We start from the raw sequence: 13,470 nt of genomic DNA, 5'->3' as shown, positions 1-13,470 counted from the left end.
CATATACCTATGATGACCTGGAGAAGTAATTGAAATTTCCAAATATGTCTTTCTTTCTTGAGTTTATGATTATAACAACTATTTACTGATAAAAAATTAATATTAATCATGAATATAACCTTATAAAGTATATCTCTGGCTCTTTCTTACAAACAAATAAAATAAACTGTGTTTTTAAGTTCCACCTTAGAAAATTTGATTTCCGGAGACTTCTGTGATCAATGATTTTTTTAAACGTCTGGACCTTCAGAAACTTCCGGATCGCTGTTAGCGAAAAGTCAGGAAATCCAGAGCACAATCAGCCCTGCCTTAAAAAAAAGGCTACGCACCATGACACAGTATTCTGGTATTATATAGCTTATGTTTCTTTTTTTTTTTTTTACTTACTGATGCTGTGTTACATTTTTAACAAATAGTTCTAAATTAGACTTGTGAAATCTATTTTATAATTATAAGATAAATTGGAAAGGGAATTTCAATAGTCAAAATTTACATCCATGAAGTTTATTAAAATTAATACAACCATACTACTATTCAATCAAGTAAGTAAACCTTTTTCAGTCAACTAAAAAGAAGAATTATTAGTTACTAAACATTTCTTAATTACCTTAGTCTTAAGCTCTTTGATTTATACACTTAAACTTCTTGATTTTTACAAGCACAATTAAAAAATCTTAATTTATAACTCTCATTTTACTTTTATATATGATAGTCAGCAACTGAGAGCCAAAATCGTGTACCTGGGTCATGGATCATATAATGTATCCATCCTTTACTTTGTTGTACTCCTACTTTTCGCCATTCATCTTCAGACATCAAATGATCTTTAGGGACTTTTTCTAACATTTCTTTTGTGATGATAACATGCCTAAAATAAAACAATGAATATTATTATTGTTACTGACAATTCATAATTTCAGAGAATTTATAATTATTAACATATCTTGAAATAAATTCATTAATTTATTGAATGTTGAAAAACCTTTGATTCAAACCAAATAATAGACCAACCTTTATAAATCAGTTTCATAATATCTGCCAAGCAAGAATATTAGTTGTTTTTTACACAATTACTGACAGTATAAAAGTTAATAAAGATCTAAAATATCTAAGAGACAACAAGTTATAGAATGAAAAGTAGCATAATAGTTTTTTGCTATCATGTTATATTTTTCTAAAATACTTGGTACTAGGACCGATTAATTAAAAAAAAAATTTATATGGGGAATGGTGCCATAATCTCTAGAACTTGAATTATAATCTGGAAAGTAAAAATTTTATACAATATTAATTTTATTCTTATGTTAATGTGTTATATAATTGAACACAAATTTCTAGTTTTTTATTGATTACAAAGAAACTAGATATAAGAATATAAAATTTACAACAAAACAATGCCCAACTTATTACAAGTCAGACACTCCAAACAATCTCTAAATGTTCAAAAATATAGTCATATAGTTAGTTTTTAATTGCATAATGAGTCATTGTTTTATTTTTTTTCAATAATCAATTTAAAGTATTCTCAACTAATTTTTATTTCTTGCCAAGCAATGTTATTATAAATAACAAACAATACCCAGGGTTCATGCTCTACTTTAAAAATAAAATTCAAGTACTTTTTAAGACTTATTATAAAATTTTCAAGGACTTAAACTTTAGTAAAAGATAGACTACAATTTAACATTTTAAACTAAAATGTTTTGACAATAATAGTTAGTTGACGATAAATGTTAGACGATAATAGCAGTGCTGAAATATAAGACTTCCATTGCTCTCTCTTGATTTCGGAAAGTGATCTAAGTATAAAAAAAGCAAGCCTTGATGCATCAAGTCAAGAATAAAATTCGTGATGCATAAAAACGTTGGATTTGAATTTTGCATAAGGCCTATTTTAAGTTAGGCATACAACCTTTGAATAAGCGAAGATTCGGACAAGTCATGAAGAAAAGAGGAACATTTCAAACAATCGATACAAAAATAAAAACAAAGTACACTTAATCTTATTTATAATTACAAATTTACAATTAGAGTAAAGAAAGTAGAAAACATACTAATTAAAATTATTAAAAGATATTTATCTGTAAAAAACTCATGCGTCTTATATGATATGTAAAGAACAAAACTATCATTAACAAATATACTAAATAATTTTTGAATGTCTGTGGTAAAGTACGATTGAAAAAAGAATCAAAGAAAGAGGACAAAAATAAAAAAAGCTGAACTTCTACAACATAGTCACTGGAAGGACGGGGGGGAATGTTCTACATAATACTGTGATATCAATTAGATATTTAAAAACAACTCTGCCGGGAGATTTTTATCTAATATTTAAAGTGACAGAAGCATTTAGACAGTGAAATTTAAATTGTTCTTAAATATAATTTTGAAATTTTGACCACTTTTCTATTAAAGAAAATTAATCAATTATTGGATGTTGCGGCTTAATTATCATTTTAAATTTATTACCACTCAACCATTTTAAATTGTAACAGTTGCCAACTTTCACCTCAATATTTTCTGATAGATTCTTACTAACAATTTTGGTCACTTTGAATGTTTTAATTAACCAATCATACTTGAATTTATTATTTTTCAAAAGCATCAATCATGCACACTTGATAGGATCACGTGAATATGAATCGCAATGAGTAGTTTTCAAATCGCGCATAAATACGAGAATCGATGTTTGATATTACAACGGTAAAATGCGTGAATATAAATAGCGACATTGGATTTTAAACTCGCGGAAGAACTAATCGCCATATTGGGGTTTAAAAACGCTTAAGTACAAATCACGATATTAGATTTTTAAATTACTTTAATGGGAATCGCGAGTACGATTTTTGAAACACGCAAAAACGAATCACAACACATAACTTTTAAATCAGTTTAATACAAAGATCGATATTAAAATCGCCTGAACAAGAATCCAGATTTTGTCAGAGTCTAGCACAGTTCCCAATATTTAAAATTCCTAAAATCAGCCAAACATACGTAAAATCCTAAAATCAAACAGTACGTGTCATCATCTGAAAGGCGGGAAAGTCATTCTCTTACACTTACGCACCTCAAAAAGTTAAACACAGAAATGCGCGAAATAGAGCTGTTTTCCAGAGTTTCCGATATTTTTCAAGGTCATTTTGAATATTTCAAGGATTTAATATCATTTTCAAGTACTTCTAGGGAGCCCTTGAAAATCAAAATTGAAATCCAAGTACTTTTCAAGGTTTTTGCAAGGCCGCAGGAACCTTGAATACCAGATACAGTAGAACCTCGATTATCCGAGCTAATTGGTACCACTAGTACCTCGGATATCAGAAATCCCGGTAAATAGAAACTGTGTATAAAAACTCTCCTTGCTCACAAACTTAATATTTGAAATAAAAAACAGAGCGTTTCTCAAATGATAAAAATAAAAGTTAACTTCTATAGTAATACATACATTTTTAACAGGAAATAGAATTTTTTAAAATTAAACTTAAAGATGCATTTTCAAAATTAACACAAATCTCAAATCATAATTTTATTTTTTATAAATTTAATGTACATTAATTTTACATAATCATTTCTTAAAATATTCTGTTACCTTTGTTGCAAAAGTACATTGTTAAAAAAGTACAGTTCGATAATACATTGCATCTGGTTTGAAACGAAACATTGTTAGCCGTTGTTGATCTCTGAGGGTGCTGCAATATTTCTTGGAAGTTGAGTTCTTTTGGGGGAAGTGGAGCCGGACAATGAACTAAAATGTACAGTCATTGCTTAGGGCTCATTACTCACAGGAGAATTGGCCATAGGTTTGCCATAAAAACTACCATAGGATATTTTTTATGTAATTTTGCCTAAGGTAAAATTTCGCCATACACGTCTGCCATAAATGTGACAAATTTGCCATAAGCGTATATGGGAAATAATAATTACCATACTAGGTAAGAATATAAGGTAAACTTTTACCTTAGGCAAAACCGCATAGGACTATCCTATGATAATTTTTATGTATACAAAATTTTTGCCATAAAATTATGCTTCTTAAATTATTTATTATGGTTTATTAATTATTAACTTTATACCTATACAACAATAAACAAGAGTCATTGAATTACAAGGATTTCACAATGATTATGCTATAAGAGTATCTGGACAAAAAAACATAGTTCCTAATCGGCTCGGTTAATCGGGTTTCTACTGTACGTCATAGGAAGAAAAAAAAATGTAGGAAAGAGAAACTTTTATTCATTCTAGATCAAATCAAGTAATTCAATAGCCTAACTGGATAGATTATTGACTCTCCATTTATAAATTTTTTCTAGAATGAATCTTCCAACTCATACTAATATTTATAATACACTGAAAATATAAATCATTATTGAGTCAGAAAGCTATAAAGTCAAAATATTTATTGCACTTAACTCTTAACACCAAACTAACACTAGACTTCCAAACAACAATAAGTTTACGTTTTAAGAGAAACAGCAAAATAAACATAAATATTATAGGTCTAAAAATTTTAAACACAATAAAAACACTAGAAAGAATTGACAAAAAGTCAAAACTAAGTGTATACCTGTACTCGTACTTGTCATCATAATATTTATCAGAGTAATAAACGTTTGACGACATGATGTGACGCTTTTTGTGAATAAAGCTATAAATATAGTACAGTAATAACAATAAGAAGCAGATATTCCAATGTTATAATAAATGTCAATTAAAGAGACATTTAATTTAACAAATTGTAATTACGAAATTATTCGAAATTCCCCCACCAAATTGTATTTTTTAACTTGATCACAGTTGCAGTGATACGAATTTTAACGTTTACTTAATAAAGAAACGTAATTATTTATCTCGCGTTTCATTGCTAAACTGAAGTGAAATATAACTCAGAACACAATCTTGATTTAAATTTTCTCAATAATAAACTGGTTGAATTGATAAAGTTGTAAAAATTTACATTAAACATATCCAAGCGAGACTAAGTATTCAAAAACACTAGGTAAACAGAATAAACTGATTCTCGACTGAGAGTCCAGAAAAACCTTACTTAAAATAGAGAAACTAGTCTGCTCTTCTTTTTCTAATGTTTATCAATTATTAAAAATATTTTACGAAAAAAATATTATGTCTGAATTATCATGCTTTGACTGTACAAAATTACAAACCCAGGTGATAGAAAAAGATCTTGAGATTAAAAAACTTACTATTCAAATTCAGAATTTAACGAAAAGCTTAAAATTTTACGAAAGTCGATCTTGTCATAAATGCTATTGCTTGAAGGACGTTAAAACTGAATTAAATGAAAAGTGTGCATCGAATGACAAAAGAATTAGTTGCGAGATTGCACCTGTTGTTTTTTCACCAAAATTTGAAGAAACTGGTATTTGTTACTTCACTTAAGTTAAAAGTTTGTTGTTTTACATTAGTTGCTCAGCCTACGTCCCCTTTAAATATTTCCCCCATTCATTTAAATTCACTTTGCATGTAGAAGCACATAAATTTTTATTCGGTAAAGTCCTAGAATGGCCCACATCTTAGTGACTTTTTGAAATCTCACCAATTTGGCTATTATTATTGGGATCAATGTTGCTTTTTGATTAGTAAACAAAAAAAAAAACAATTTAAATTATTAAAAATTTATTAAAATATATTTTAATAGAACAAAAATACCATTTCGCACAATCAAACTCATTTGTTCTCCACATTTAGGGCATTCATACGTTTTCGAAATTAATTTTGATCCAGACACCATTCAATCATCACTCTCTTACCTATTGCATTCAATAAAGTTAAAAATAAATCATTTCACCTCATTTCTAACAAAATCCAACTTTTGTGTAGGTATACATTTCAAATAACCAATCAGGTTTAAGAATTTTGCTGGCGTGATAGGATGCTCAAAATAATCTCCCTGAAGTTTTTTCCGGAAACCTAGTTCGGTGAGATTTTAAAAACTTGCTTAGCAAGACTTAAATAAATCGCCTCGGGGAGGGCTATTCTAGGATTCACCCTTTTCTTGAAATGTGACTGAATAAAAGACTTGTAATTTTAATAGCTACTCAATAAAAGTTTTCATTATGATTTATTTTTAAGAAAAGTATTACTAGTAAGTAGACCTGAAAATTCAAAAATAGTGAACAGTAGACTCTAATAACTGTAGCCACTTTTTTCGCTAACCAAATGAGTCAGTGACTGAGGTCGTTTTTCTTGTATACCCATTTATTGCTTAAATCAAATTTTTTTTTAAAAAAGTGATATCTGAAATAATCTACAGCTATAAAAAGTTAATTCAACTATAAAAATAATATAAATGTGATGTGTGACAAAATTTAGAACATACTGAATTTAATTAAGCATACTGCAATATTTGGGGAGACAAAATGCATTAAATGTAGGTGTGCTCAACCTGTGGCCCACGAGCCATATTGGGCACGTTGGAGCTTCTAAATGCAATGAAATCTACCTGATATGCAAGTGGTCCTTCACTCAAAGAATTTGCGCACCCCTAATTTAATATATACATAACACCTTCGAAGTATGTGAATTGTTTAAGAACTAGACTCTTTCCTCATTCGTGTACTTTTATTATTTCACGATTTTCACAAAAATAAAAAGTGACCAGTTCTCTATTTGGTTAAAGTCACGACTTTTTTTTTTTTTTTGACTCTTGCGATGGCGAGTGGTTATTTTTAGGCCTACTTATAAGTTGCAACAAATTTCCTGCTGAAATATTAAAATGTGTATTGTAGCAACTATTTCCTCTGTTAAATTCTAAGTAAACTTGTTTTGTTAGGTTAGATATTTTATTAGAAAATTACATTTATTAACTTATGTGTCCACCTCATTTATTACCAAAACAAATCATTGTACATGAAATTGAATAATTAATTAAAAGATAATCCATTGAAAAAATCAGTAAAAAAGATCAAAAATTAAATGAAAGTGAAAAAATCTCTTAAATAAAGAAAAACAGATTAACAAAAATTATTTGTCATATTGAGCAGTTGATAAATTCTCTAATATCTTATCCATTCATTAATATGTATATTTATAACTTTTTATTTGATAGGCTAAGGCATTTTAAAGTTGAAAGGTCTAAATATTATAATTTAAAAGATTTATTTATGTCTATAGCAAAATTTTGACTAATAATTTCTTTAATTGAAATTTGGTATGATATTATACTTATTTAGAATTTATGTAGGTATACTTCATCATGTACTACAAAGTGCATTTTTTAAAGCACATTATTTTTAAACACATGCAGATTTTTTCACAAAAATTGCTATGCTGCATCAAGATCTTTTTAATATGAGATCGTTTCATTCTGTCTGTGCTCTGCCTCCTAACTCTTCTCACTTACAATGAAGTATGTAGGGAATTTTTAGGATGGCCCACTTAGATAATGTTTAAATTTTAATTGAATGGATAAGCAATATTGTTCATTGCTTACATTCAACTCAAATTTTTACTCAATTTCTAACTTTTTTTTTATGCATTTTTAATTTAAATTAACATAGATAAATAATTAACTTAGAAATTTTTTTTTGTAAAGTAATTTGGATTTTTTTAATTCTCATAATATTTCCTTTTATTTTCAATAATCTAATAATAGTAATATTATATTTTCATAGAAAATTCAAATACATTAGAAGAGTCTAATGTGAAGGATGATAATGAAAATGTAAGTTGGTTTTCCTAGTTTATTCATTTACTTTTTTAAATGTGTTGTTTTAGCAATTTCTAATAAGCTAAAATTGTTATTATGTTGGAACAATTGGTAGGTACATTGTATTTATATTGTAACAAAATACACAGAAACAAAATCTTTTATTATTATTTTTTTATTATAATATCTATAATATTTTTTTAATATCTGTTTTTCTTTATTTTTTTATTATTATTTTTTTATTATGAGTATTGATGGTATAATGAAACTGGTGAAGCAACCAAAAATGGTCTACTTAGAAAGACATGCTAAAAGAGAAATTTAATGCTCTAAACTGTTTTAATTAAATTAATGTTATGTGGCATAATATAATCCAGAAAGTAAGGCCAGATTTTTATTTTCAATGGGAAACAACTGTTTTAACATGCATGCTCTCTGCAAAAGCCATTTTCTGACCTCTTTCAGATATTCTGAAAATAAAGAAGCATTTTCGCGATTTTTTTCTTTAAAGGTAGGAAAAACATATGATCTTTGAACGTTCCAGATAATTGGGCAGTCCAGTAAATTGGCATTCAGATAATCGGCAAAGAACGTGAGATTCTTTTCAAAGTCAACGAGGGGGAAAATATGCAATTTTTCAACCCCTATTCAGGTATTCTGAAAATAAAGAAGCATTTTCATGATTTTTTTAAGGTGTGAAAAACACATGATCCAAGGACTATACATATCATTGGAAATATCCAGTAAATTGACGTTCAGATAATTGACACTCTACTGAAGTTATTTTTTGTATCACATTACTAGCTTCACTGTTTTTAAGTAGGGCATTACACTGTATATTATAAAAAAAGAAGTGAACACAGTAGCTTTGTTATTTGCATTGTATTTCTTGTAGATAGCAATTTATCTTTAGTAAATTTCTTTTCAAAACCAAATGTGTACTTTATAGGTTGATGATACCGAAACTACTAATAAATTTAAATCGTCGGATGAGTATGTATATGATGACAACTACAAAATGTATTACTGTGTATCTACTGGATATTATTATGATAGGGTAAGTGAAGAATATTATTTGGATTAAAATTTTAAAATATAACCCTTATACTTTATTTAAAATCTAATGTTTAGAGACTTTTTCACACTAACAGTTTTTTTTACACTGTTTTATTTGTGATTTTCAAATGGTCAAATTGAATTTTTTTTGTCTAGATACAGGCTTTTTTTTAAAAAAATTATATTATCTGTATGTTAAATTGTTTCATTATTTACCCAAATTAATTAAACGTATATTTGTGGGCATGAATGTTTGTAAACCAGTTTCATTTGAATATTCACGATGACTATTATTGTCTTGTTTTCGTTTGTAACTCTAAGCTCTAAGACTGATTAGTTTTCTTTATTTAAGAATTATAATGCTAAAAAAATAAAAACTCTATTGCATTAATATTATTACATTAATATCATTATTAAATATTTTTCTTTAACATTTTTATTATTCATTTTATACTATGCTTGATGCTTAGGTGTTCATTAATTCAATATCTGTATGCCTTTTCTGCATCAAATTATTTGATTAAATATTATTAAAATGGCACAGAGAATTATAACATTTATCAGAAATATGTATCTAAATTTTACTCTCTTATGTGTAACAATTTTTAGATATAAATGGAAACTAATCACGCATGCATTCTGGTAGTTAATGCAAAACTCAGAGAGACATCACACCCATGCATCATTCATTGCATTACTTTTTATTTTATTCCATAACCATTGTTGAACTGACGACCCAATTTTAGGTTTACGACTACTAATGTTCAACTCCGTAGCCTTGTAATTTTGTACACAATCCAAAAGACAAAAGAACTCCTGGATCAAGTATTGAGAGAAACTGTACCTTCGTGGAGGACTTTTTGATGGAACTAACCCCCATTAGCGTTACATGGAGAGGAAAACCTCTCACAGCTAGCCTGACGGCAAGGAGATTCTTAACCCATGATCCGTCTACTACTGAGGATATTTTATGTCAACCGGGGTGCGAACCGGATGCGGAATTCCTATCAACCACCTATCTCTGGGATTCAAACCTGGTTCACCTCATTGGAAAGCAAATGCTATATCCCCTGAGCCACCATGACTTTATTGCATTACTTTAACCCATTCAGGACAATGATCATGGGATTTTTTCTATGCTGCCTATGGTATTATATAGGAGGTGAGTTTATTCTAACTCTAGCGGCCCATGTTTACACAGAAGTAATCTCAATTTGGTATTCTCGTATAAGCAGGTATACTCTCAGAGAATAAATAAGGAGTGTCTTGCCTGGGGAAGTTCTTCTTTTTGTTGTACCGGAAGGTGTTAAAGCTTTTCTGTCCTTTTTTTTAGCATTTTTTGTAATGTTACCTTTATTTTGAAATTTTGAAATTGTTTATAATTTTCTATTTGTTCAGAAAGATTCAATTTTTTTAATTAGTCTCATGATCAATTTAAAAACAATCAAAATCATTTTAAGTGTTCTTTTTTTTTAATCCAATGATTTAAGTAATTGTTTTTAAAGAAACCTACTGATTTAAAACCAGAATTTAATTGTTTTATTTCAATAATAGAAATCATTGACTTTCTCTTTTTTATTTTTCAGAACACGAGTTTATATTACGTTCCACAAAATGGCGCTTATTATACTTATGATTATTCTGAAAATGCTTATGTCTTGTATGAGGGACACAAAAATGATACTGGCCTCAATAGAAGTGAAAAACAAAATCCTGTGTCCGAAGTTGGTGACAGTTATGTTGATGACAGAAATAAAGAAATTGAAAATGGAAGTACTAAAACCGAAGATTCTTGTGAATCTGTTGTTGATCAAGTAAATAATCTGAATATTAATGATATTGATTGTAGTAGCAACAGTGTTCTTCCTCAAATAGCTACAAATGTAAGATTGCTATAACTGATTTGTCTGCCTAATTGTTTTCTCTATTTTAATTTTGAAATATGAAGAAAATGCTTTTTACAGCATATGCTTACAGAAACTTGTGATGTGATTAAAGAGGAGAAAACTTATTTGGAATCTCAAAAAGAGGAAAGTAAGTTACAAATTTTGTATTGTCACTGTATTTTTAATTTTGAAATTAATGGTTCTTGAAAACAGTTCTTATTATGTACAGAGATTTTAGTAGTTAAATTGTTGTTCTGCTGTAATCATTAATAAAGTGTGTAAACATTAATGAAGTTTGTTTAAATAGATATCCTCTTTTAGTTATAAAGAAGTAATTAGAACATATAACCTTTCCAAAATTAATTAATTCACAATTTTATTTGGACTTATGTTGAATTTAATTCTCATATTACTCATATTCTCATATTCTATATTAGTTTTTTAATTTGAAAAAAGACTTTATTATTATTATTTTAATTTTTGAATTATTGTTTTGGTTTAAAAAGCTATAGAATATTGACATTCTTACCAAGTTTGCCTACCCCCTATGACGAAAGAAATGAGCCTATGGACAAACATTACCTGCGAACCAATCTATATAGATAAGGAACCAGTGAAATATTGGCAAGCAAGAGGACTTATGGGGCGATAACTTTTGTTTTTGTCATGAACTTTTAATTATTATTGTTGCTGTTGATTTCGTTGTTTACATTTTTCATGTTCATATTCTTGTTAATGAAAAAAACATGTTTTTTTTTGCATTTATTATTTTTTTCATCGCTTCTTAAAACTTGAATTTTAATAACTTTTTAAATTTAAATATAGTTAAGATCTAATTTTATTTCGTTTTATCATTATTTTTATTCCAGCTTTCAATGAAGTTTCGAATGTTTGGGGAATGCCTGTGGGGTCCAAAGTGAGTATACTATTCAAATTTATTGCTTTCTTTCATTTATTCTCTTTAAACAAGAAAGAAATATTTTGTGTTGGGTCTATTTTAATGTAGCTTTTTAGCTTGTAAAATGTAGCCTGTCCAGTAAGTCTAAAGGCAGTTTTTTGTTTCTCCTGCATTCGGTTCTAAAGCAAAAAGTCCTTGAAAGTTTTGAAATTTTTAATTGCATGCAAAATATTTTCGGAATTACTATATTGTCTGCTTTATGCTTGTTAAATAACTATGAAATAAATATATATGTAATAATTTTTTTTGTCTGTAATTAAATTTAATTAAACTTAAATTAGCATTAATAATAATTACATTATGTAATAATTGTAATTATTAATTAATTATCGAATTATATATGTATAAATAATAATAATTAGTATTAATAAATAATTAATTAGTATTAATAATAATTATTGATAAATTTAAATTAGTTAAATTTATTTTTTTATTTTAAATGAAAAAAATAAATTTAAAAACTGTATTTTTTAATATAGTGCAATTTAAGTTTTTAAAAAAAATCTCTTTATATCTATCTTTTTTTCTTTTTATCTTTTATTCATTACATAAGTATACTTTTAAAGTTTTGCAATCTAGAACTTAATTAAATTATTTTGAAATTAATTTCAAACTTTTTATTAACTGAGCTGTAAAATACTTATCTTTTCATTAAATTTTATATTAATTTTTATCTAGCAAACAATTCATGATCTAGTTAGAGAAGTTGCTGAGCAAAATAGTGGAATATCAGATTACATTTATGATGAAAAATATCAGATGTATTATAGCACATCCACAGGCTATTATTATGATGCTGTAAGTTTATTCGTAAAATTGTTTTCTTATCTATCATTGTCCGTATTCTGTCTAATTTAATTGTTGGTGAAAGTTATAATTTAAAATATCTAGTATAGGAACAGGTTATAAGGAATTTTTCTATAAAGCTTATGGATGTTGAAGAGAAATTTCATCTTACTCTTGCAGTTGTTTGGCTGAGACATTTAAGTATCATAACATTACATTTAAGCAAAAAAAATGCCTTAAATGAGCTTCAAAATGTCCATAGTTAAAAGCATTTATTAGAATACATTTTGATTCTGTATTGCTTAAAGAACTGTAAAATTTCAATAATTTTATATTTTTGTCTTCTAATTAGTTTAATTTCCTAAAATTAACGTTGAAATATCATTTTTAAAAGGATTTTTTCCATTGTGGGGTGAATTTTTTCTTTCGATAATAAGGAACTCTTTTTGGGTTTTGTCCAGGCTTGACATAGTTTTTGACAGTTTTACTGTCGATAACTCTTTGACCATGCCAAACTCCCTATGTTGAAATTATACATCAAAAATGTGATGAATTGCATTCATGTTCTCTTAAAATATTATTTTTAAGTCAAATATTTAAACAAAAAATTGAGCTAAGTTTTTTTGATTGACTTGAGATGTAAAAATACACAAAAAGTGTAATTGACCATAAGGTGTCCAATCTCAACAACTCCCCTGTCTAAACAAATGGGACCCTAATTTCCAATTTGCAAGTACCCCATATAGTGCCAAGAAAATAGGTATGTTTATTCAGAAAAAGTTTATTTTTGTATCTTATTTTGTAACTTTAAATATCCTCTGCAATTATTAATTAACATATTTAAGGTTAGGCTCTTGAACCATTAAGATTAATTGCTAGCATATAAAAATCAGATCATTAGATCAAAAGTTATTCAGTGTTTTCACTTTTTTTTCTCGCACTGTAATCTTTTAAAAAGTTTTATAATAGGATTATTCGATAAGCCTTTTTATGCTTAAGTATTAAAAACAGTCATAACTTTTTTAGTGAAAGTCTTAAAATTTTTGTTTTGTATTCAGCAAAGTTTGTTTTACAAATGTTCTATGTAAAAAATTTATTTAGGAAAAAAATAATCT

General features: G+C 27.4%; 2 protein-coding genes across 9 annotated transcripts in view; one reads left to right on the top strand and one right to left on the bottom strand.

Annotated features, from left to right (window-relative positions):
• Positions 1-4,872, bottom strand: part of LOC122270401 (cyclin-dependent kinases regulatory subunit) — an 11,435-nt gene extending 6,563 nt beyond the window's left edge. The window contains exons 1-2 of the mRNA XM_043047574.2: positions 4,568-4,872; positions 741-868 (exon numbers count right to left, since the gene is read on the bottom strand). Coding sequence (XP_042903508.1) covers positions 741-868; positions 4,568-4,623 — 184 coding nt within the window. The 5' untranslated portion in view covers positions 4,624-4,872. The remainder of the gene's footprint in view (positions 1-740; positions 869-4,567) is intronic.
• A 4-nt stretch (positions 4,873-4,876) lies between these two features.
• LOC107436762 (angiogenic factor with G patch and FHA domains 1) overlaps positions 4,877-13,470 on the top strand; it is a 44,082-nt gene continuing 35,488 nt past the window's right edge. The window contains exons 1-7 of one of the 8 annotated variants that reach the window (XM_071183137.1): positions 4,877-4,999; positions 7,635-7,684; positions 8,619-8,726; positions 10,312-10,539; positions 10,674-10,759; positions 11,481-11,527; positions 12,248-12,367. In XM_071183137.1, the coding sequence (XP_071039238.1) occupies positions 7,671-7,684; positions 8,619-8,726; positions 10,312-10,539; positions 10,674-10,759; positions 11,481-11,527; positions 12,248-12,367 (603 nt within the window). In that variant the 5' untranslated portion in view covers positions 4,877-4,999; positions 7,635-7,670. Of the gene's footprint in view, positions 5,408-7,634; positions 7,685-8,618; positions 8,727-10,311; positions 10,609-10,673; positions 10,760-11,480; positions 11,528-12,247; positions 12,368-13,470 lie in introns of all 8 variants that reach the window. The other 7 variants (XM_016048569.3, XM_043047570.2, XM_016048566.3 and 4 more) reach the window with 7 other exon arrangements.

This window comes from Parasteatoda tepidariorum, chromosome 7 (assembly GCF_043381705.1).
Source record: "Parasteatoda tepidariorum isolate YZ-2023 chromosome 7, CAS_Ptep_4.0, whole genome shotgun sequence".
NCBI classification, from domain to species: domain Eukaryota; kingdom Metazoa; phylum Arthropoda; class Arachnida; order Araneae; family Theridiidae; genus Parasteatoda; species Parasteatoda tepidariorum.
Note: the sequence above shows the minus strand (reverse complement) of the source record. Positions and strands in the feature narration are given on the sequence as shown.